At 44.5% G+C, this 23779-nt stretch overlaps 1 protein-coding gene across 2 annotated transcripts in view; it reads left to right on the top strand.

The window, feature by feature from the left end:
• The window catches only part of CAMTA1 (calmodulin binding transcription activator 1), a 321555-nt gene that overhangs the window by 28651 nt on the left and 269125 nt on the right, over positions 1–23779 (top strand). Inside the window, exons 2-3 of one of the 2 annotated variants that reach the window (XR_774217.1) lie at positions 217–335; positions 10222–10481. Coding sequence is in view for 1 of the 2 variants with exons in the window: in XM_010565346.1 (XP_010563648.1) it covers positions 217–335 (119 nt within the window). In the remaining variant the exon portion in view is untranslated. Of the gene's footprint in view, positions 1–216; positions 336–10221; positions 10482–23779 lie in introns of those variants that run through there. The other variant, XM_010565346.1, reaches the window with a different exon arrangement.

Here is a 23779-nt window from a genome sequence, read left to right as displayed (position 1 = left end):
TCTCAAACTTTGCAACCACAAGGAATTAAACTGTGTTTATATTTCTGAAATAAAGGTGCGATTTCAACAGAAAGCCATATTCTTCTTTGCAATGACAAATTGCCTGCTCTGTGACAAGTGAATTGGTGGGTTTCCGAGTCTCATCGTAGCTAGGGTCTCCTAGTGGAAACCGCCTGTTGTCCTGTGTATGCATCACGTGTCTCCTCTTCTTTCTAGATGATCATGGGAACAGCAATGGCAGTCATGTAAAAATCTTTTTACCGAAGAAGCTGCTTGAATGTCTACCAAAATGTTCAAGTTTACCGAAAGAGAGGCACCGCTGGAACACTAATGAGGTAGTTACATCTCTTATTTATTCTTAAATGTACCAGCTTACTTGATGCTTATGGATTATTTTTGAGAGCATGCCACGTAAGTTACAGAATATGAATTTGCTGGCTCTGGAACCTGTTGTTCAAATAATAAAGTCCTATTACATGTTGAAAGTGAGGTTTAAACTAGACTAGGAAAGCAAATGTGGAAGCTGACTACTAGTATAGTAGGAGTCTGTTGCTTGTGTGTGTGTATGTCACTGGTCTCAAAGAGTCAAATCTTGTACCATCCTCTTGACATGTTTCAAAATTGTTTAAAATTAGATAGGTGTTTTGGTACCATGTTAAACAAAATGTTATCTTACTGCGTGTAAAGACTTGTGAACAAAAAGCCAGTGCATGTTTGTTCCTGCCAAACGGGGTCCTGAGAAATAACCAGCTTGCTCCCGTCTGAGAAATCTTGTTAAGAACAGGGGACACACAGAATTGGATGTTTTATACTGGAATCCAGTTACTCTGAATGTGCTGGTTTGCATATCTCCTCTTAACACCTCATGGTTGGGTTCATTGACATGAAACAGAAGTATTTAAAATTCAGGTGTCTTGTGGACCAAAGTAAAGTTGAAGAACGATCCAAATAGGCCTACGATCCTTTGCCTTTATTCCTTCTGGGCAGCAAGGCTGGAAGTTACACCACAATACCCACGTAGTATAGTGGGTATACCTACCCAGTGTAGTTTTGGTTTTCAGTAGCACTGTCTTACAGTACCTTTGCCATATTTGTGCGAATCATTTAATAATAGCAGCAATCAACTTTGAGAAGCTGCTGTAAAACTCCAGTTAGTATCTGCCTGTTGCTAGCTAACTATTCTTGTCCCTCTAATCAATCGTTTGTAACATCTAAATGCATTAACAAAAACTGTACCCACGAGTTTAATGACTGCAAGTGGCAAGCTGAGTGCAGAATCAAATATGGATCAGTTCATGTGTATATTTACTGAGCACAGAATCAAGTACGGATCACTTCATGTGTGTATTTTTCAAGGTCAGAGTCCTTTACACCCCTTCCCCCCTGTTTTTGTCTGAAAGTTCAAGTCAAGTATATGTTTTTAACATACTAAGTACCGTGACAGAATTAATCGGGTTTTGGGGGGAGTTGCTGGCATTGGGTCTTCTGTGTAGATGTTTTTGTCTTGGGTCATCTGAGTTGAAATGTGACTTGTAGAAAATGTGGGTTGCCATTTATTCTGTGATAGCGTTTGTACTAATGGGAACGGGGCATGGAGTAATAGCAATTCCAGTGGCTCTAAAAGATGATGTTTTGACAAAGACAGTTGAGAAAGCAAGCTCTCCACATGAGTCTGTGGCAGAATGATGCTCCTTCTTGTTATTGGGAACAGCTTGTTGGTTTTTAGTCACTTTTCTCTAGTATTTCTGTTGTCCCTAGTTTAGAGCCTTGTGTATACGTTTACACACGCAGGCTTTCAGCTTTTCTTTTTGAACAATGTTTGGTGTGTGTAGCCTGCCAGGGTACAGAATGTGGCACATGAAGTTAATCACATAGCTGAAAATTTTTGTTATTCAGAAGCATGATACAAACGGGAAAGCGTAGGTGCTTGTGAGGTGTATTAAGCTAGAAGAAAAATTGGGGAGCATAGGCTTCCTTCTGCAGGACATGTTGGCATTCTGGAGAGGGGGAAGTGAATGGTTTTGGTGGTGCTTGCCAGCATATTGCTGGTGTAGGTTTGTCTCATACCTTAATTCGAGATGGATTGTTTGCTAATAATCACAAATCATGAGCTAGTATGTTGAAAAACCAAACCCAACCCACTTCTGTCTTTTTAAATGTCAAGTTTGTCACACTCATTTATATCTCTCTTTCCTCCAAAATCTGTCACTGTGGCTGCCACACAGTGGGGACAAGGAGCTGGTTCTCTACATGGGTTATTACTGGCGCTGCCTCTGCCAGTGTATGTGGCATGTTGGTTTCAGTTTCCCTATTGCATTATTTAAAAGGAAGAGCTTGTGGCCAGAGATTTTTGGCCTCGTTAGCTCAGAGGCGTGCAAAAAAAGAAAAGAAAAAAAAAAGCAGAATCTTATGCCTAGATGAAGTCTTGGAAAATTTGTGTTAATTATGGGGGAGGAGGGAGCTTAGCTTACAGATTTTATTTCCCTCCCCACCCCCAACCTGGAAGTTTAATTCTGTTCACTGTTATAATACTTGAATTTTTCTTATGGTATAATTGAATAATAATGTTGGACTACATTTCAGAGTCATTCCTAAGGGAATGTAAGTTTTCGTCTGAGTGCACAGGTGTTCTGTCTATGCTGGTGAAGGCGTGAGTTGTAAAATACAGAAGAAGATGATGTATTTTATACAGTGGTACTTCCGGAATCTTTGTGTTAATTTCAAGATCATGGGTACTGCTTGCAAGGTATCTCATGGATAGGGAGGTTAGTTAAAAGGTATAAAAGAAAATAAAATGCGTAAAGTAACTTACAGATCTGAATATGTCTGTGACATTGTTGACCTCCCTCAAACTCATGTGTGTTTGGACAAACTCATGGATGTCCGGTCTCACCGTAGACTTCTCCGGAGTGTGAGCGTGGTGGGATGCGGTGTGGGATGTGTCCCAAGGGGCGGCCGGCGCTGGTCCTCCTAACCCAGCTGCGACCTGGCTACTTTCCAAAACCCTTTTTCTGCTCCTTTTTTTGGGGTATTTCAAGGAAACTTAAACATGGCCTTTGTATGCATCTGTGGGTCCTTGAAATAAAGTGCAGATGTATCTTCAGCCACTGGGGCTGGTGGGTGGCATAAAGGGCCAGAGTTGCACGCTGGCGCGTAGGCTTGGTCTGCTGATGATTGCCTTGCATCTGCAAATGAGCTGCTGTCGAGGCTGAATGCGGAGGTCAGGGAGCAGCTGGGGTTTGTTCTTTCCTCTACCAGGGCATCGCCATGGGAACGCCGCAAATAACTTTTTCTGAGCGCTTTCATCTGCAGATTGAGGATAATGGTCATATGTTGCTCTGGACTGGGTAATTGGGATGGAGAAACAATATCCTTTGAGAGCTGAATAGGTTGTGGTTGACTTTACACTTAGTAAAATAATGCTATGAGCGGCAAGAGAAATGGAGCATTTAAAAATTCTTAGAACACGTTACTGAGATGTTTGCTTTCCGTCAGATTATGCAGTTTTAACTGAAATGTTTGATGGAAATATATTTCCATATCAAGATGTCATCTTGTCTTAAATCAAGTTTATAGTGGTTTTATATTTCCTAGTGAAGGAAGTGTTCCCTCTAATTCAATTTTTTTTTTTAACCAGAGATACAAAATCATAAGTTTAGCCAAGCAATCCAAGCAATTTAATTACAGATTTACATTTTTTGAGATGCCTGTGAAAGTGTGTGTGTGCTTATTTCTCTTGCTCTGGGGGAGGATAGAAAGGGGTTTTTCATACGATTTCTCATGTTAGGACAAATCAGTTAATTGCCAGAAAATTCTGCAAACGCTCTGTGCATTTGACAGAGTTCCTTGCTCTCAGGTTTTAGTTGTCGTTCATTTTGAACTGTTTTAGTGTTTGTGTAATGCAGATCTGGCTTGGCTTTAGCAAGCGGATGGAGCAAAGACTTCCCATAGCAGTGCCGCTTGTAGCTTGCTCGGCGTGCTCGCGGTGCGCACCGAGGGTGGATTTCGGGGGCGCTGGGTCTCGGGTCCCTTCCACGAGGAGCGGGATGGATGGTCCCAAAGCACCGCCGTGCAGAGCCGGCTGTCTGCCGGTCCGTCTGGGCGCTCGGCTGAGCTCCTGCTTTGCCTGGCGGCTGTCGGCACTCCTCTCCTCGTGCCTCGTCCACTAACGCGGGTGGCAAAGGTCGCTAGCTTCTGAACCGCTAATTGCTTTGGGCAGCAAGAGACATTGTCCGCAGGAAAGGCATCCTGCTTCTTTCTGTCGAGTGACCAGGTTATCCGGGAACCGGGAGCTTCCCAGGCTGCTGTGCTCTCAGCGGTACGGTGGGTGCAGGGGCTCAAGGGTGTCGGAGTAACCTTGTCTCTGCATGGTGCTTGCCAAAAGCGGGATTGTGGCTTTGAGCAGAGATGCCTTTCATTAGTGGAGTTGGCAGACGCAGTCATTAATCATCCTTGTAAACTTAATGACACAGTCTGAGAAAGAAGGAAAAAGTTAAACATTGGAAATGTAAAATGCTACCTAGGGCTTTTGTTTCTGACAGTATTCTATATTTACGTTCTCTGTTGGGAGAAGCCCAGAATTTCCACAGTAGAAAAAAACAGTAGTAATTGCTTCGTGTGCTTAGGCTTTTCTTGAGGGGCAAGACAGAAATGCCCTGTTTTCTAGTGTGACATCTAGCATCAACTTGTTACAAATTTCAGCCTTAGGTATTGCTTGGTAGTATGCAAATAAGTGCAATAACAAAACTCTCTATTTGAGCATTATTTAGCATAAGAAGAAGTTCTTTAATGATGCTGTGTTGGGGACCTTGAGTTGCATGCTCACTGACATCTCTGATGTGGTCTTGCATTTTTGCTTTGCTTGCACGACAGTGACATTCTCCTCTTCCGCTTGACATCAAGTTATTTTCTGTCTTTTCTCTAAAGCGCAGAGAAGATCTTGAAGGTTTGGAGAATTGCCTGAGGGACGTAAGGGACCTAGACTGATTTGGGAAGTGAGTCTCAAGCATTTGGTCTGGCTATTATGCTATGAAACGCTAGCAAGGAGTAGGTGAAAGCGATACGTCGCCTGCCACCTGCTACTCCAATTCCCCCTCAGCCCCCTGGCAGATAAGTGTCAGGCAGCCAGTTACTGGCATGGCTCCTGTCATCACAAGTTTGTTCATCAAAGTACCACTCCGGGTAAAGACGGAGCAGTATGGCATACTACTACTACTTTTTTTTTTTTTTTAAAATGCTTTCAAGTGCCATTTAGAATTAACTCCTATGTCTGAAAACTTAAAACACCTGCTTGTTTTAAGGCTGCCCTGGACAGTAGGGTGTATTGTAACATTGGGCTACGTTACTGTACCAGTTCATACCTCATTTACCAAAGCAGCTTAATGTGTTACAAATTCATGGGTTGGAGAAAGTGTATGGGATCAGCTTTTCTCATCACCACAGTCAGAGCGAGGAAGGAAGGGGGTGTCTGTCCAGGTCACAGCATCCCCTCTGCGATATGCCATCAAGATGGCAAAACTCTCTGGAGAAGCAACAGTGCTCATTACAGTTTCCTGAGGACTGTAAAGTTATTCAGTATATGTTGTTTAATGCTTTCCATTAAGGTCAAGTTAATTCAGATGTGTTTTGCTTAAGCGCAGAGTTTCCCGAAGCCAGAGGCTGGCCATTGCCATGAGAGCTCTGCGGCTGCCGAGCTCTTACAAAGCTGGAATGTCTTCGCTGTCTGCATCGGCTCTGTGATCTCTCACGAGCAATAAGAATATTTAATTTTGACTAATTGCCTACTACCCATGTGATCACGGAATATAAAATATTAAGGTGGTATTGGCAAATGCTAGGATGAGAAGTTTCGTTGCTTTCTGTTCCGCCTGATGATCCTCTGCTGGAGCAGTAGTGGGGAAGCGGTCACAGTCCGGCTTGTGCACACTTCTGACATGGCATCTCCTCCCGCCACCATTGGTCTGACACGCAGCATTGCCTTTAGGTTTGTGCCGAGTTGGGGGCTGAACCAAGTTAACATAAGGTTTTGTGAATGAAAGGAAGTGCCTAGTTGAAAGTGCCTAGTTGAGGGCGCCATGTTTGCCAAGTGCTGGAACAGCCAGAGCATCTGTAAAATCAAGAACGTCGGTGTTGATTCAAGTCCTTTGTTTCAGTGGTGGTGGTCTTCTGCTAGCCACTGGAGCTGGGAAGGGCATGTCCCATCTGAGTTTGTCACTAGCTAGTTGGATGCTTGCTCTACCAGCCGTTGGTAGCGTGCTTTCCAAAGTGTGTCCATCCCCTTGGCCAACAACAGAAATGTAAGAAAACCCACTTTTCTTTAAAGGAGAAGCAGTGGCTCTGAAAGTGAGATCAAAAGGAAATAACGTTTACACCCTGACTAGAGCAGAGTCAGGAGTAAACTGTTTGTACACCTGACTGATGCTGTCTAGCACGGGTGGGCAGCTTTTCTCACTGCGTGCATACTTAGGGTTTTAAGGCCAATCAGTGAATGAGATGGAAATTTCTCTTTAACAGAAGCACTTCATTATGGGTTTATTTTGTGAAATTAATGAAATTCTGTGCTTTGCTTAATATACAAAGCAGAAAATCTGCTAGTGGCTTTGCTTTTGCAGTTTCTCAGTCATGTTTACATAATTAGGAAATGTTGTGAGCAGGCTCGGTGATTTAGCAGAATTGAAAGGTTACTGTTCCTGGCAATTTTAAACAAAAGCAGTAATACCTGCTATGCTGTTCATGCGCTAATAGAGAGAGATTCCTCATCTTCCTCTTAGGAAAATCTAACTTATTTTCCTTCCCTTTTGTTAGTGTTAGGACTGATGTTGTGATTGTATAACGATAAGTCTTTAAAAATGTCTGATTTTGCAGTTCTGTTCAGTTAATGTGTTGGTGTCCTGGAACCAGATTGAATCCTGTAAAGCGTAGCAAACAGATGAAATGTATTGTTTTGGATAATGTACTGCCCTCCTGTTTGTTGGGGTTTTTTTTCCCAAGTGAATTCAATTGAATGAATTAAATTAACTTTTTTACACTTAATGACAGCTGAAGAAAAAAATTACTTCATAATTAGTTTTAGCATATTATACAAAGTATAAAATGCTGATGGTATTTAACTCACTGGCTTTTTGACATTAGTAACCTGTCAAAATACCTCTTACTATTTTTACAAATTTTGAAACTTTTTCTAGCAATTAGTTTGGAGTGGAATTGGTCCAGTTTGGTTTGAGCGCTCCCATGGCCGTGCCTCCTATTTGGGCTTCCCGGTGCTCCTGTATGTAGAGATGCAGCCGCTTGTGTTTGTGTTGTTTGGGAAGTGGATGTACTGGTTTGTGTGCTGCACCGAGCGAGAGAGCAGACAAGAGCAGTTCTTGGGTACAAGGACGAAACCTCCCAGCAAACTGAAGTGGCTACTTCAGATGGAAGCGACTTTCTGGGGTTTTGTCATGTCAGGCAAGGCTCCTCTACTGAAGGTGTGTCGTGTAGACAACCGTAGTTTAGCAGCAACAAATGCATGTCCAGACGTCTGTTCTCCTCTGTAAGACCGGGCTCTCAATCCTTTGTCTAGTGTATACACAATAATGCACAATTTAAAAAAAAACAAACCATAGATTGCTCTAGGAATGCAGGGAAAATAAGGTGGAATATTATTTCCTCCAATTGATTAACCTGGTGTGTTTTTTCCTAACCTGCATCATCTGTTGGGGCTCATTCTTTTTAATGGTATGTGGTTACTCTGAAGTATAGTATCAAAAGAGAATGTGGATGTAGGGGAAATAAGAAGTTGGAGTTACCAGTTATGTAAACCCTTCTTCAAACATGAGAGAATCAGCAGAGGGCATTAATGTAATTATTATTTAGCTGTTTACAGGAACATCAACAGTAGTGGTAGGTACCACTGCATCATGTATTTGGGTCTCTGGCTTGCCCAGCACTGAGTAAAATACTCGCTGGTGTGTTATGCAAGTTGTGCTTTGTAACGCATTTTACAAGGAAAATGTTACAACAAAGTCAATTTACAAAGTCAATTGAAGTGTCTCTCTGCCAGGGACTGGCATATATAAACACAAATGAATTGGTTCACTTGTCAAATGAATGGAAACTGAGGATATTATATTTTGTAAGTGATTGAAATCCTGTCTTCTCTGTCTCATGTTCGCTACTTCCAAGGGTGGCTGTTTCATTTTGAAGAGGAAAACCAGGGGATTTAGATGAAAAAGAACAACTAGATATGAAGGAAAAATTAGTGCCAATAAAAGCGAAGATTTTATGCAGGGGTAGTACGTAAGAAAAAGGACTAAGAGTGAACCCAGTTTGTTTTCCGCAAAAGGAGTGATCATTGGGGGGAATGAAGCGTACCTGGGGGGAGAGAGAGAGGGAGAGGGGAGCAATCTGTCGCACTAGGGGAGAAATATAAAAAAAAGTCTTTGCGTCCATTCCTTTGGAACTGGCGTCTATACCAAGCTCTTTACAAACGGGGCTGTGGGTCGTAAAACCAGGAGCGGGGAGCTGTTTGCTGGCCAGTGTACAGCAGAGCGGAGTTAGCAAAATGCGGGTGAGGCGTTGGGCTTTGTGGGACTGTCCCGCATTTAATGCCCGTCAGTTGCCATCCCACCGGTAAAACGTTCTGGGAGTTACCTAAAACTCGCCTTTACGCACACTTTGTTACCTGAGGAGGCGGGAGGGAGCCCGGGGCTCGTGCCGGGGGATGCGGGGTGACCGTGTTCAGGTACCCATCTCTCGCCTTCGAGGAGTTCCTGAGCTGTGGGCTCCTCCTGACCATGTGACTCACGTTAATGCGGTCCAGACTTAATTAGCTGCCGAGTCACTGCAAATCGGTGTCTTTGTTGTTGAATTATTTCCGAGTCACTTGGTTTCCAAATCACTTCCCTCCAAAATGAGGTTGTCTTACAAATCGGTAGGGTAAATCATGATGAAACGACCCAGCCTCCGCAGGCGGGTGAAATAACAGCGGAAAAGCTGACTTTTTGGTTGGGTTCACAAAAGTTGGAACTGACGAGTGTTGGAAGTAACGGCAAGAACTTGGTTTTAACTCCAACACATGGCAGTAACTTTAGCAGGAGGGTTTGCCAGATGCTGCTGCTGGGGGAGGGGTGTGTTAAAAATACAGACCTTCCCACTTTCTCCAGTGGGTTCTTGACTGTGATGCATGTAAAGTGGGAGTAATGCAGAAAGATGCAGTGTGTGTTCTGGAAAAACGTACAGGCAAATTAGGTCATTGCACTACACTTCAACTTTGGAGATTTTCTGTCATCGGTGGTTTCTTTACCTTAGGAAGACACAGTTTTGTGGGGTGGGTTTATTTCTTGGCTTCGAGCATGAAGCTGTTTTGGTCCAGACAAAAGATTCCCAAAACTTAATGCCTTGCCAGGCAGGGGGAGAGGCGCTGAAATGAAAAGGGATGTAATGCCCTTGGTGGGTGTCTTTCTCCTGAAGTTATCTGATGTAAATATTACATGCTCTGCATAAATTTAGTATAGATAATTGACTGCATCTTGCTTGGAAATGGGTACCAAAGGTTTTTTTTATAGCTTCCGTGTAATTGAAATTCCAGGAGTAGAGGCCTTTGTCTTGGTAACCACATTTGAATTACTTTTTTATTGTAGTGTTAAACCAATACATTATGATGTTAGGAGTTCGGTGTGCGTGTGTGTCAATAATTACTATATTTCCACAGTTACAATGAATACAGCAAACTCTTGAAAAAGAGCATGTAATGCTTACCCTGCAAAGAGGTGATCTAAAAGTTGTATTGGCAGCCATTTGGGTTCTGACCTGCTGAAGGTAACCTGTCAGCGCTGGAGCTGGACTGCATGCTTTGTGCAGCACAGTGCCAGCACGTGAGCCGTGCTGGTTTTTATCCCGAGCTCTGAAAACACATTTTGTCTAATAAGAAACTGATGCAGCAATATGGAAATGGAAATACTTGTAGAAACCATTCTACAGGGAGGTTAAAAAAAACAAAACAAAACAAAAAAAACCCAAAGGGTAGAAAAAAAGCTGCTAGAAGTAGGAGTTGACCTCCATAGCCGGGGTGGTCGTGGGTGCAGGAGGGCTTGCTGCAGCAGGCACCTTGCAATTCAGCGTGCCTGGGGGGAGCAGGACGGCCAGCGGGTGCTGCCGTGTGCTGGGTGTGAATTGCAAGAGCTTTGATGTGATTCCATGGAGGGTATTAGTTTTACTCACTGAAGCTCCTTTGTTTTGCAGAGATCTTGATGCAGACGCCCTTTTGGATTTCTTTTTAATAATGTGTGACCCTTCACCTTTGATCCCTTGACCTGCATTACTTTGGTAACCATTTCATTTTTTTAATTTCATTTCATTTTTAATTTTGGTGTGCAAGCTGTAACATTTCATCATTTTAAACTGTAGCGTTCTCTGACCTCCCCAAATGTCTTTTTTTTTCTATGAAGATATGTAATGTTGGCTTTTCTTGAATAAAAACTATTTAAGTTGTTTAAAAAAAATAAAGTATGTAATTTTCATTGGGTTTTGCTTCTTTTAAGTTTAACTGTGTGTATGTTTCTTGTATAGTACGTTACTTTTTTGACCTGTGTTCTCCCAGTACTTAATCTAATTTTTAATTTTGATATTTCCGTACATCTTTGGTTTTAATTTGCTTTTCTGTACAGTTCTTTTGGTCAGTAAAACACATGCTGGTGTCCCCACCCCACCCCAGTCACATTTTGGTAGCGTAAAGTAATCATGGGAGCATTTGAGATACTCTTATGAATAAGAAATATTCTTTATTGTTAAAATTTTGTTCCCCATCCTGAAGATAACTTTTCCTAGCCATCAGCTTAAAACAGATAGCTATTTTAATAAAAGATTAGGCTTTAGACCAAAATGAAAATCTCGATTGAAACTTAATTTACATTTATTTTTTCATTATCATTGAAGCCAAAAGGGAAGTTATCAATGCTTTGGGATGTGCTTTAAGCATGGATGTGCTTAAAGAAGCAGTGTTGTGCGTACATGGGGTAGTAAAGCTCCCCAAAGTTAAGTAGGTGTTTTCTTTCCATTTTTCTGTTGAAAGGGTACTGGCATGTAAGACAGATTTTGGCCAGATTCTATTTTTATCTTGTAAATGATCATATGAAATCTACTGAGCACAGCCCACTGAAGCACAGATTATTTTTTAAGTGTCTCATTATTTTATTCTCTAACATTTAATGCTGAAGTTTTAATTGCACACAGATGAAGCTGCTAAATGAGCACTGAAATGGATTTAGGTCTTCTCTGAGCCTTGTTGATGCTTATAAAACTTTATATCATTCATTAGAACTACAGATTAAAATTGTAGTGAGCTGTTTGCATATTACAAGTCGGCTCTGCCAACCTCACCTGGCCACTGCCCGTGCCTGGCCTCTTTTGGAGGAGCCCGAAGCCCATCTGAAAACCCTCCTGCTGATACTTTCCCTAGCACAACAGAGGCTGCAGCAAGCTCCACTGCAGTGTTTGCTGGGGGTGCTGCTGGCCCCTGGGGCTGAGCCTGAGATGCCTTATTTACCTGCGAGTCCTCTGAAGGCTTGGTGGGTTGAGCCCCAGCAGGTTTTACCCCTGAGCAGTGGGGATGCACCGTCATCACCGGAGTCTGCTTCAGGAAGCATCTTCTATTTTTAATTAGCATCCGTGCTTGAGAAAACGGTATTTCCAGCACTAATCTTTGTGCTTAAACAGCAAGAGCTCTGGTTTTAAACTGCCCTTCATTGTGTTTGCAGAGTCACCTGTTAAAAGAACGTGGCAGTCAAAAGCAGTATTCACAAAATTCTGCTGACCAGTATCTGCTCTGTGTTGATGCACCTGTTTCTCTTTGACCCCGTGGTTAGGAGCTGAGATGGACAATCACAGCCTACATCAGTGTTCGAAGTGTTCAGGTGGTTTTTTCCTTTTTGCTTCCTGTTCCAAATTTTAGCTGTAATAGTTTTTGTAGGCCTAGAGTCATCAATTCTGGTATACAAAGCTGCCGCTCCTACATCGAGCGTGTTTTGGATAGCTGGGATTTGGCTTTTACTCTGGTTTTAATGCTGCTTGTCAGCTGGAGAAGTATGATCTTCCAAAATCATCTCAAGCTATTTCTCCAGTCTTCAGAACAGGGTTTTTAAAACTCAGTGGAGAAAATATTTTTTTTGCCCAAGAAAAAGCCTTGAAGACTATTTTTCTCTTCCTTGTAACACATATTTTATATCAGCAGCAGTTAGACATGAATGCCTTGCCTTTCTAGGAAAGCAATTTTTAAAAAAACCTTTATTTAGACATCTGGAAACCAAAGGGAATCTCCCTTCTCTGTGTAGAGGGCTGGCTTTCAGCTGCCTCCTGGTAGAACAAATAGCGAGGAAAAAAAAAAGTGATGGAATAAAAACGTCTGATGTTGGGAATTGGAGTCAATAATATAAAAACACATGGGCTTAAAAGATAGCTAGAATTTCTTATTTCGGAGGCATTTTGCCATGTCTGTCCTACCTTTTTTTTATAAGGTAAGCACTCTTAGCGATGGAGATAGTTGGGTGTATCTCACAAGATGTTTGGGTGACACAGGATGATGCATGCTATCTTTTTCATGATCTTTCCAAGTATTCTGGCAGATGCAGATGGTTATTCACAGAAATCGGAGTAATGAGTATGGATTATGCCTGTTAGCTATTGCAGGGGCTTCCAGGATGCTCGAGCTGCTGGGGAAGGAGGAGGTAGAGCCCTTGGAAAGGGAGGGTGGGAATTGTTCTCAGTTTCCTGTATAAACAACATTAAATATTAGTAAGAAAAGCTGCTTTGTTAACATGGCAATAGCATTACCATTTACCCGAGCTTAAAGTCTGTCTTTGGGTTTCTGCTGCAGTGTTACTGGATGACTGTAGATAATACCAGCAACAGTTGTCCATTTTATGGCAAGAGATGCCATGAAGAACTTAATTCATTTTACTGAGCTTGTTTTTTACTGAACAGGAACTAAAATACGTGCTTTTCCTCAAACGCTTAATCAAAGAACTACACAAATGCTGCAAAACGTTGGCAAAGCAAAACATTTGTCTATTTAAATATTAAGAGAATACTCTGTTGAGAGATTTGTTCCTGCTTATGAGGTTTTTCTGTTATTCAAAGCTGGAATATTGATAACATCCACCCCTGAAACAAGTCTTAATTTTGAAATTTGTGCAATATCTTCTACTGCTGGATGCTTTTATATGCGAACCCTACGATAAGGCTAAATGGCTGAAATGAAATACTTGGCACATTTACTAGATTTAGAACATTGCATGTCTTGCAGTTCAGGTAATGCAGCTGGGGTCGGATTAACCTAATCTGCTTTATTCAGCCTAATAGACACACTTGTGTATCAATCATCTGCATGTGCTGTTCATGTAATAAAATATACATAGGCAGCAGACAAATTGCTCACTTCAGTCTGGCCTACTTTGAAAAACAGATCTATCAGTCAACACAAGCAAACATTTTTCTATTAATAATAAAACTCATCCACACATGCAGGATGAAGAAGCGTGCAGGGCAGATTTCCACCCCCCCCCCCCCCAAAGTCTGTATCTGAGAAAACACAGATTTCTGTACAGAATCTGTGTATGCCATAAACCTAACAAATGGGCAGCCGTCCCCTACTACTGTATTTCAGGGCTGGCGGCTTCTGGGTGAGAATCTTGTTGCTCTGGTGTGTGGAGGGGAAGGGGAATTCTCACTTTGCGGAGGAAAGCCCGAGAGCTGCTCCAGCCTTGCGGGAGGTCGCGCCTGGCTGTCGGAGCGGCGGCCGCGGGAGGACTGCTGCCCTGGCAGTCGGCTTCTTCGGGAGTTTCTCCTCGGGGGTTGGGGGTGAATTTCCCAGGCTTCTCACCCCGCTTGCTGCTCTGTGTGTATATTGTTTTGCAAAGTCCTTAAATAATTTAATTGCTGCTGTTGCTTTAATCTTTAAATGCTCAAAAGGCATTAAGGTCTTTGATCGCTGGAGGGGTAAGCCGGCGCCATTGGGCAGCCTTCCCCGACTCGGTCTTCTGCTTCTGCTTTTACTCTGCTTACGGAAGTAGAACTCCTATAGCAGTCGAAACCCTGCATTTGGCTTTCTGTATGTGCTAGAGCTAGGGTCCTCTGTCTTTCCTTCGCTCTTAGCTGCAGACCTCGGGTGAGAAAATGTTCAGTGATAAAAATGTGTTTTTATTTCTCCTTCAGGTTTGCCTTGTCTGCTTTTCAGCTCTTCTAGACATTGGAAATTCCAGTTTGTGTTTATTTTCTCTGGATTCCTTCCCACAAGACAGCAGTGAATTCAGCATGGATTATTGGGGAGAGCCTTGGCTGGAAATAAGGATAATTGCAGTGTCTGGCTGTGCCACAGATTTACTGATGATTTCTTTTTAAGTTATTCACCTGCACTGTATCTGTTTCCTCAGCTGTAAAATATGGGTAATTACCTCCATTGTAAAATGTTATGGGGTCTGCTGGTAATTATATGAATGAAGTGCTAATTACAGTGATTATTACTTGGACCTAGTCTAGATCTGGGTGATGTTCCTGTTGTGATGAACGTATGAAACAAATACTACAACTTGCCTTTCTCTGTTCTTTGCGAGGGACCTGGAGGGGGAAGGTGCCGTGGCACTCGTGTAAATTCCTGATGAGAAGCACTGCTATTTTTTCACCCAAGTCAAATCTATTAACTTCCCGTCTTCCTTGGTCCTCATGTGTTAGCAGGGTGGTAGGCTGATGAGAGGCTAAGAAATTATTAATTCAGTAGTTGGATCCACGTGTAATTTGTTAACAAGGGTTTATGCTTTGGCATTTGCTTTTCCTCTTGGAGATGCGTAGAAGAAAGCAGATTGGGAACGGTACTCTCTGCGATACCAATTGGGTTGGGGCCAATCTGCGTGCTGCCTTGCGGCCTCAGTTCCTTTGGAAGATCTGACCTTGGTGTGAGGAAAGGTGTCCTTCCAGCTGTTGAGATTATTTCCCTCCTGTAAAAGACTTCAGCTTGCAAGACTATTATCAAACATTGTATTTGCCTTTCTCCTCTCCATTTGTTTAGGACACATTTTCTTTGTAGCTGGGAATAGCTCTACTATCCACTAGCAAGGCTGGGTAGTGGAGGAAGCATTGATATTCTTCAAGGTAGAAATGGAGTGTTCTCATCCAGAAAATACTGCTGCTACTGCCCGGATGATGCTGTCGTTTCTGATGGTAGTAATAATGAGTAATGTCTTACATCCATCAACGATGAGAGGCTCCTACCCAATACCAGCCTTCCCTGGACACACATTTTGTGTCACAGTAACAACAAAAACTGTGTTCTTGGTTCATCTTGCTGCCGTTCCTGCCTGCTCGCTCTGCCTCTCTGGGTTCCGCTGGAAGGATTTCAGCCCTCACCTCCATGCCCCTGCTTGCCATCAACCTCAGCCTTTCTTTGCCCTGGAAGAGCAGCTGCAGGTCTCAGTAATGTCTTCAGAATTTGGTAGCAAATTAGAGGTGACACGCTGAGCAACTCTTCCTTTCTCATAGGTACGTGGTTGCAGTGATTTTTTTAACTTTCAAGAGGAGGGTTTAGTTATTGCCCAGTATGATAATACGAGAAGGCTTTCCAGCAGCGGAATGGCAATTTTTAATCGCCGTTTTGCACTTGAATTTTCCAAACTAGATGCTCGTCTCTGATGGCTTATTTCTGATTGATTCTACATGTTGAAATTGATCTGGAGTGTATCACGTCCTCACAGTATTTCAGCTGTTGGCAATGCAAAGTCCATCTAAGGCCCCTAATTGGATTATTATTCTGTTTGGGGATAACTAAGGGAGACAAATGGTTCCAAGTACAGGTTTTTTCCAAGGCTTCTAGGTGTAAAACTTAAATCGTAACTGAAAATCCACCAAATACTTGTATTTCTTTACCGCTCTCTAGATGCGTTTACATCTCCATTGACATACACATCTACGTTGACGCAAGTTGCAGTTCTGTCTGGAAACGTACGCTTTGTGCCAGGACCTAGACCAGCAAGTCTGTGGCACAGGCGTGCAGGCAGCAGCGTGGCCACGCAGTGTGCCGGGCGCCCGCCCGCGGTGTACCCGACTCCCAGATTTTGTGCCGCTTTTGCTCTTTGCATGCCCTGCAGCTGCACGGGCGAGCTGCCGCCCTGCAACCAGAGCTGCCGGGCTCTGGCCAGCTTCCTTGGCCATGGCAAACTGCGTGCTTCTGTAGTTTTGCTCTTGATGTTGTGAAGAACCTGGGTTTTTTTCATGATGGAATCCTTGCGTGCTCCAGGGACGGGAGCAATGTGCGATTCCAGACAAGTGAAAACAGTCGTTACCAATTGATAAGCGTATGGAAAGAACTCCCCTTGTTAGGTGGAGGAAAAAGTAAATGTGGGAATATCATCCTTCCTGCGATCACTCTTACCTCATTCTAAACCTTTTAAAATATTAGATCATTGTCTGCATGTGTGTCTGTGCACTTCACTGAATATCTAGATTTAAAAAAACCAAAAAACTATTGATTTGGGAAGCAAAAAAGTTGGTTCGTTCCTACAGAAGCATCATCTGTTAAGATTAATTAATGTGGTGCGAGATGCTTTGAAAGTGAATAATGCCATATAAGTGTTCTTATTGCATGTTGCACAAGTGAATTGATCTGTGTGCGCTCTGCAAGTCTTGTATGGTGAGGCGCATTAAATTACGACATATCCTAAAGGATAATCAATAATTCAGATTTGAGATTTATTCAATGCTAATTTTACAGCGTTCTTGCAAAAAGCGGGAAGGTGTGTGGTATCTATGGGATTTCTGTATCGCAGTTCCACTCTGAATGCTGTAAATCAACACCGTAAGTAACATAGGAACTTTTTTTTTAAATGTAAATGTTTGGTAATGTAATAATTATAAACTTTCTCAAGTCTTCCTCCTCTTAGAAATAAGTGAACTGCCAGGTTTTCATCGTGGTGGCAAAGCATTGCATAAACCCACTGTAGCTTATGGTAAAAATGCATTCAAGTATCTGAATTAAACTGTAGCATCACCACAAAAACAGAAGTATTAAAGCGTAAGTGATTCCAGAATAATGTGCTGCTGAATGGAGATTTCCCTAGTTTTGAGAGCACCTGGTTAAACATCAGCATACCCTGTTTGGGTAGCAATTGCAAACCCCAGTGAAATAGTCGAGGTGGCATTTTTATTTGTCAGTGGCTGCCACAGGAAAATCTGCTTTAACCATTTTTTTTCTTTTTCTTTTTTTTTGTTTTGTTTTTTTTTTAACATTAACTGTCATTACTTGGCTTTGCGAATCGGTAATTCGCAGGCCAACACGTTGGATGGTTTCGGGCCCCGCACGCCGAGCGGAGGAGTGCCCCCGTCCCTCGGGCTGGACCGGGCCGGTGGTCGCGGTATGTTTGGCGTCGCCTCGCACCCCCGGCCCCGCTCAGCGACCGGGGACGCGGCGCGTGCCGGCGGGTCAGCCTGGCACGCTTGGAGCGGGCGGCAAAGGCGGCTTGGGCTGCCTGTCCCTGCCGGCGTCGCCGGAGGACGAGGAGGAGGATTTCCTTCGCACGCCCCATTTCTAGCTGCCCCTGTCTCTGTATGGACGCGGAATCCCCACAGGAGGGTGCTGTGAAGGCATTTAATGTGCAGATTTTGCAGGGAAGATCGGAGTTTTGAGGAAACGGCGATTATAGGGAAGCCAAAGCTCTGTCGTTCCGATGAATCGTCCCCTGGGAGGGACGCAGGGAGAGGTCCGGCGTCGGTGCTGCCTTGCGGGTGGGCTCCCGCGTGAAGGTGCCGGGGCTGCGAGCGGAGACCGTGAGAAAGCCGACGCGCTCGGGCGCCGCAGGGTCGAGCGAGCCGTAGTCGGCGAAGCGTCCCGGGGCTGTTGCCGCACCTCCCGCTTACCGCGGGTACCGGGACCCTTCACGATGAGCGTCGTCCGTGGCCAACGGGTCGCGTGGCTTCTTGCCAGTGAGCCTTGGAGCCGCTCGTCTACTTTCCCGTCTGTGTGTAGCGTAAGCTGCAAAATCCACTTAGTTGCAAGTAGAACCTCTAAGTTCTGTCCTAAAATACTTTGTAAATTAGACCGTTTCGTTCAGCATGATCAGAGGGGCTAATGGAAAATAACGGAGAAAGCTCTCTGTAGCTCTTAGCTGTAAAACTTTTCCTTCAAATATTTTAGCTAAAAGACGTTATTCCTTTTGTATAGTATATACTCGTGCCAAAATGCTTTTATTTGACAAGGCCGGTTGAATAGCATTTCCCACATGCTGCTTGCTTCGGCTGGGGTGCTGCTTCAAACAGAAATTAAGTACAATCATTTAAAAGAAAACCAAAAACCCCACCCCAGGGGGAGCTGCGGGCTGTTCTCGTTTGCCTCGTACTTCCACTCTGCCCCCCCACCCTGCTTCCTTCTGCTGCTTTTCACTTCTGTGTTTTTAATAAACTTTTTACCCCGAGGATTATAGCTAAAATAGAGACTTATCTTTGGGATGACCTCTAAAGCGCCTGGGGGGATTAAATCTAATTCTGTTACACAGAATATGGGTGCTCTGATTCTTTCTTTTAATGGCAGTGAGATAAACTGATAGAGCTCTATTATTGTAGGGTTTTTAAAATCTACTAGTCACTAAGTAAGAATACATCACTCTTAAACTTGGCGATGGGGGTCCGTGTGCGAGTCCCTAAGAAGGGGGGTTCACTACTGGCCATGTGGGTATCGCTGCACGTGCCTGTGCTGTACCAGATTTTAGATGTCGGATGGAGACTGTGTGCGGCAGAGAGGGTGCTTTGTGTTAACCTGAGGGTTTGACGGTTGTCATAAATGGCGTCACTTAAATCTCTTGACGAGATGTATCGTCACGAAGCTTACGTAATAAACACCGTGAAAGGACGGTCCCCGGCAGCAGCGTTGGAGCTTTGCCTCGTTACCGGTGTGATGAAACCGAGCCGTTCTCCAATCTGCACGCGTGTTAAATTGGCCGCAGGTTATTGCAAATAGACTCGGATTTTGGCTTTGTAAAGTGAGACTTTTTGCTTCCCCGAGGAATTTTGGCCTAGCGGTAACCAGCCATAGTTTTGGTAGTTTTTGGTTACCAAGCAGGGTCTATTTGGATTTTAGAAAATTAGAGCATAAATTTTTACGCCGATCAGCTGTGTCATTTGTGTCACCTCTGTCACCTCTACCTGCTGTTACTTCAGACAGTTGCCTTATGTATTCTATAGGATCTTTTCCTCCTGCCATCTCAAATGAAAAATAAACAAAAGGGCTTAAGCACACAACGTGCTAAATAGACTAATAAGCTGTGAAAACATTTTATGTGGAAATCTGGGGCAAGAGCTGTCTGCTGAAGCAAGCCTATTAGACTTGGCAGCAGAAAGGCTTTGGGAGGTGTTCTTTGGGAGAGATAATTGAAAGATTTTTTCAAATGCATGTCTATTACTTTTTTTCCCCATTCTGAGTAGTTTTAAGAAATCCCTGCCTCCTTAAATTGATTACCTCTCACCATCAGAGCGCCTTGGCTTTAAGTACCCGCTAAGCTGCTCCTGTGCTGATTTGACTTTCCCTTTCTGTTAAATGTAAACCAGTTTTTAATCTTCTCATTTAGATGTTTTAATAGAAAGTAAATGTTTAACTTGCTTTGCTGTGGCATCCAGATCTTTAATCCATGGGAACATTCAAAATGAAACGAAAACGTGCTTTTGTTTAAACCAGGCGTTACCAGCCGCCCAAGAGGTGTTTTGAGTAGCAGCAGTTCCTAGGTGGGAATTGTACTCCTGTGTCTGTTAGGTTCGGCAGCGGACAGGTACGGGTAGCTGTGCAGCTATGCGGCTGACGTTGGAAGAAGCAAAAGGCGATGGACATGGTTTTGAAGAGGTGGAAAGAGGCTGGTTTGCCACTCCCAGAGACAGGGAGGTGGACGTCGATTCCTGTTTGGAAACACCTGGTGCTCACCTACCCTGAGCTGGTGCCACGATGCTCATGTCGAGAAAAGCAAATAGTTGTCCGTGAGCTGATTGATAGGTGATGGGTTTTTAGGAATGTGACAGGGAGAGCGGCGAGAACCCCGTCTCGGGAGGGTTTCCAGCTCTGGGGGAAAGGTCTGTACGTGCTGTAAATAAAGTGTTTATGATTACTGCCTGCAAGTTTAATCGCAGCTTTTTGTGGAGGTTTACGTTTGGAGATTGTGTTCTGATGGTGTTGTAATTGTTGCTGCTCTGTTAAATGAGAGCTGACGCAGTGCGCTTAAGAAAACTCAGAAAAGCAGGCTAGCATCAGGTTTGGTTCCTGTTACGCAAAAGGGGGGGGGGGGGGGCCACCTCCCTTAGCCCACTTTTTTTTTTTTGTTTAAATTTAATTTAATTTTTTAAAAAAGGCATTTACTGCTCCCAGACACAAATACCGCTGGCAAAGTAACAGGCTAAATTCAAAATTTGTTGAGAGGTGAAGCACAGAGCGAATACATATGGAAACCATCTCGGAGGCAAAAGCAGTCGCTCGTGTCTGCTTTGGTGGTGAGGGCAGGAATGACAGCTATTTATCCCTTCAGATGCATTATCCACCTCGAATAAAAATGGGGATTTTTTCGGGCTGAAAGTGCAGTAAGTCCTGGAAGACCGAGAGCGCTGCCGAAGCTTTTACTTGCGCGTTTCCGACCAGCCCGTGCTGTTGGGAGGGAGAGACCGTTCAGGGCAGCTGGGTTCAGAGAGGCACCTACAAATACTCCGTAAACATGATTTCTACCCTCTTAAGGAGAACTGCATTAATATAGGTTTGTCTGGATAAATAAAGTGCTGTGATTTTCAGGCTCGCATTATAAGTTGTCAAGCTCTAATTACGTAAGTGCTGGTGTTATTATTAGCTGGGTGCATCTGGCAAGCCCCAGCCATCGGCACTCTGAGTTACCCTGCGCTCGGTAGTGAAAACCAGGAGGACAAATCTCCACCGGTGTTTTGACTTCTCCCCTTGCGCTCCATGCTCTTGCCAGCCCCAGCTTGTTGCAGATGATTCCTGTCCCCGCAGAGCCCAGTGCCTGGGCTGGTGATCCTTCCCGGGGACGGGGCGAGCTCGGAGGCAGGAGCATCCCGCGGCACCCGAATTTGTACCTGACCGGTGCATCAGCTGGGCTGCGTGTGGAAGCCAAAGAGAAGACAGCTTTCGGTAAAATAATCCATCTACTTCAACCAGTTTACTCCTGCGAGAGTGAATATTGGGATCAAGCGCTTTGTTTGGAAAAATGTAAACTCAGTATTTCCACTTTCCTAATGAGTTCCTGCGCAGGAGATTGCCAGATTTGGCTTTATTTCATAGGTATTTGTTACTGCGCTTTTCTTCTTGGGGAGAAAAGGGAGCTTATTTCTGCCTATTGCAGGGGTTGCAAGGAGTTGTTGCCTTTGCAGCACCCAGGTTTCAGTGTTAACATCTTCTTTCCCATGAATGGACTCAACTGCAGAAGCTGCTCTCCCTGGGGGACCGCAGCTGCCCAGCCTGGGTCCCTGTGCTGCCGTCAAAGTGATGCTAATGAGCCGCCTTGTTTTTAGTATCTGTGGAAAGCCCTAGCCAAGCCTAGGGTGGGGGGGGAAGCGATAAACCAGGCATTTTGTCCCAGTAGAGTTCACCTAACAATTTGTCTGCAGTGTTTTTGCCAGTAATGGAAAAAAGAAAATCTGTGTTTCTTCAGAGGTGGGATGCAACGGGCGGATCACCGAGGCTTTGACTTGTTGCAGCTAAAGTTCCAGCGCTCGGAAAAAAACAACCCCCGAAATAGCAAATAGCCCGTTGGGGTGACTTTGGCATGGGAGGAGCTGGAGCATCTGGGCTGGTTTCATCTCCCATGTCAGTCCGCACAGACACAAATAGCTACTTTTGTTATCCTTGCTGATTTTGTTTTCTTTGCTAAAGGGAATTGGGGGAAAAGTTTGGAAATGTCTTTTTTTGCCAGCTTTCTGTTACTGCCAAGGTAATGGGCAGAAATCCCTTTTTGACCTTAAATGAAATGACAGGTCGCGGTAGACTGCAGCACACGGAGCAAAATAAAACGGTTCTGTCTGGGACTTGTCCTACCCCGCTGACTCAGAAAGCAAGGTAAGGCCAGAGTTACAGCAGGGTGCAGCGCCGGCTCTTTGCCCATGAGCTTTCTCATACCACTTATGGGGTCGGGCATTTTTAATTGATGCGCTCAGCTGAAGGCAGGTGAAACAAGGTGATCAATTAAAATGGAGGAGCCCAGCAAAGGCTCAGGGAGATTTTTTCCACATTTCTCTTGGTTCTTTGGTTTGTGACAGAGACCCGAAAAGTTTCAGTTTTCAAGATCAGTAGAAAATGGCAGCATTTCAAGAAAATCCCTTCTGCCATGCGAAGGCGGCCACTGCATCCAGCTCCACTTGCTCCTCCTCAGCCGTGGCAGGGCTGGACGTGCCGTATCTCATTTCCAGTGGGAATTTTGGACTGAGGTCCGCAGCGTCAATATGTTTACGGGCTGGTGCTGCATCACGGGCGGGTGCCCATGGAAGATGATGTCATGCGGGGTGTCCCAGCAGCATCTCCAGTGAAGAACTTTTGTTCTCCATGAGATGAATTACGAGTGCTTTGCATCCATCCGCAGGGAAGCAGAGCTGCTCCTTCACTATGCGCTGGATTTACAAGTTGGATTTACGGCTTATTAACTTAAATGTTTAATTTTCTGAGTTGCAGTTGTTCTAATTAAATCAATTTGCAAATTCTGTCTGTTTGCCTTTTTCCCTTGACTTTGTTTCCTCTTTGACCAAAATCGTAACATCCCTAGTCAGTCACGGGTGCGCCGAGATGCTGGGAAAGCGCGGAGGGGGTGAGGAGAGCAGAGCCAGAGCCATGCTGGGAGAATTGTGGTCCGGTTGGGAACGTCGGTGGAGGTGTTTGCGTTCCCCGTAGCCCGTTGGAGCGGATTGAAACACTGCATCAGACATCCGTATCACCAAAATAATAAAAGCATTGTGAAAGCAATCAGGTATAAGTTACCCGCTTGGCACGTTAGAGGCAGCTCCTCCCCCCTGCAAGGCCAAGCGACTCTGAATTCGTCCCCCGGGATTTGGCGTTAAAACGTGTTCGCTGCCAGCTGACAAAAGAGTCAAGCTCGGATTTATTACACCGGCACCTGCAGTAAAAAATGACAGATGATGAAAATGTATTTAATTATCATTCAGCGCCACATCTCTGTCTGCTCCAGTCTCGGTGCTGCAGCTGTTGGCACGCACTTTATTTTAAAGTCAATGTGCTTATCTGGAGAAGAGCCCGAGCTCCCCGAGTAAATTGGCTGGGGGGAGTGGGGAACCGGTGAGCTCCTCCGAGGCGCAGCTGAGCAAATGCAGATTTGCGTTACGCTCGCTTGCCTTCGCTGCCTCACTCGCTGGACTTCCCGGCAACTTCCCGCTCCACGAGGAAACGCGCCCTCTCCCAGCCCAAATTACTAATTCCCGGAGGTGCCGGGCAGCCTCCGTGCAGGGCAGGCTGCCCGCACCCGGCTGGACCTGCCTGCCTCTGCTTTACCATCGCCCTGCGATGCTGGGGCACCGGTAGCGGCAACCGTCGCGGTGCACAGGGAAATATAATTAAACAACCATGCGGCAGTAATTGGCTACAGTTGTTGGGGGGGGAGACGCCTCTCAGAGGCGACTGCGGTTTGCAGCAAGGTCAGGGGAGACAAAACATGCTGTTACTGCAGCAGAGGCGCTGATAAGTCTCATTTCCAAGTGACAGTTCCTCCAACGTTAACTTTTTCTGTTGTAATACAAAGCTGCATGCGACAAAGGGGAGCTTTAGTGCGTATTG

Source organism: Haliaeetus leucocephalus, unplaced genomic scaffold, assembly GCF_000737465.1.
Source record: "Haliaeetus leucocephalus isolate CR32 unplaced genomic scaffold, Haliaeetus_leucocephalus-4.0 Scaffold190, whole genome shotgun sequence".
Classification (NCBI taxonomy): Eukaryota; Metazoa; Chordata; class Aves; order Accipitriformes; family Accipitridae; genus Haliaeetus; species Haliaeetus leucocephalus.
Note: the sequence above shows the minus strand (reverse complement) of the source record. Positions and strands in the feature narration are given on the sequence as shown.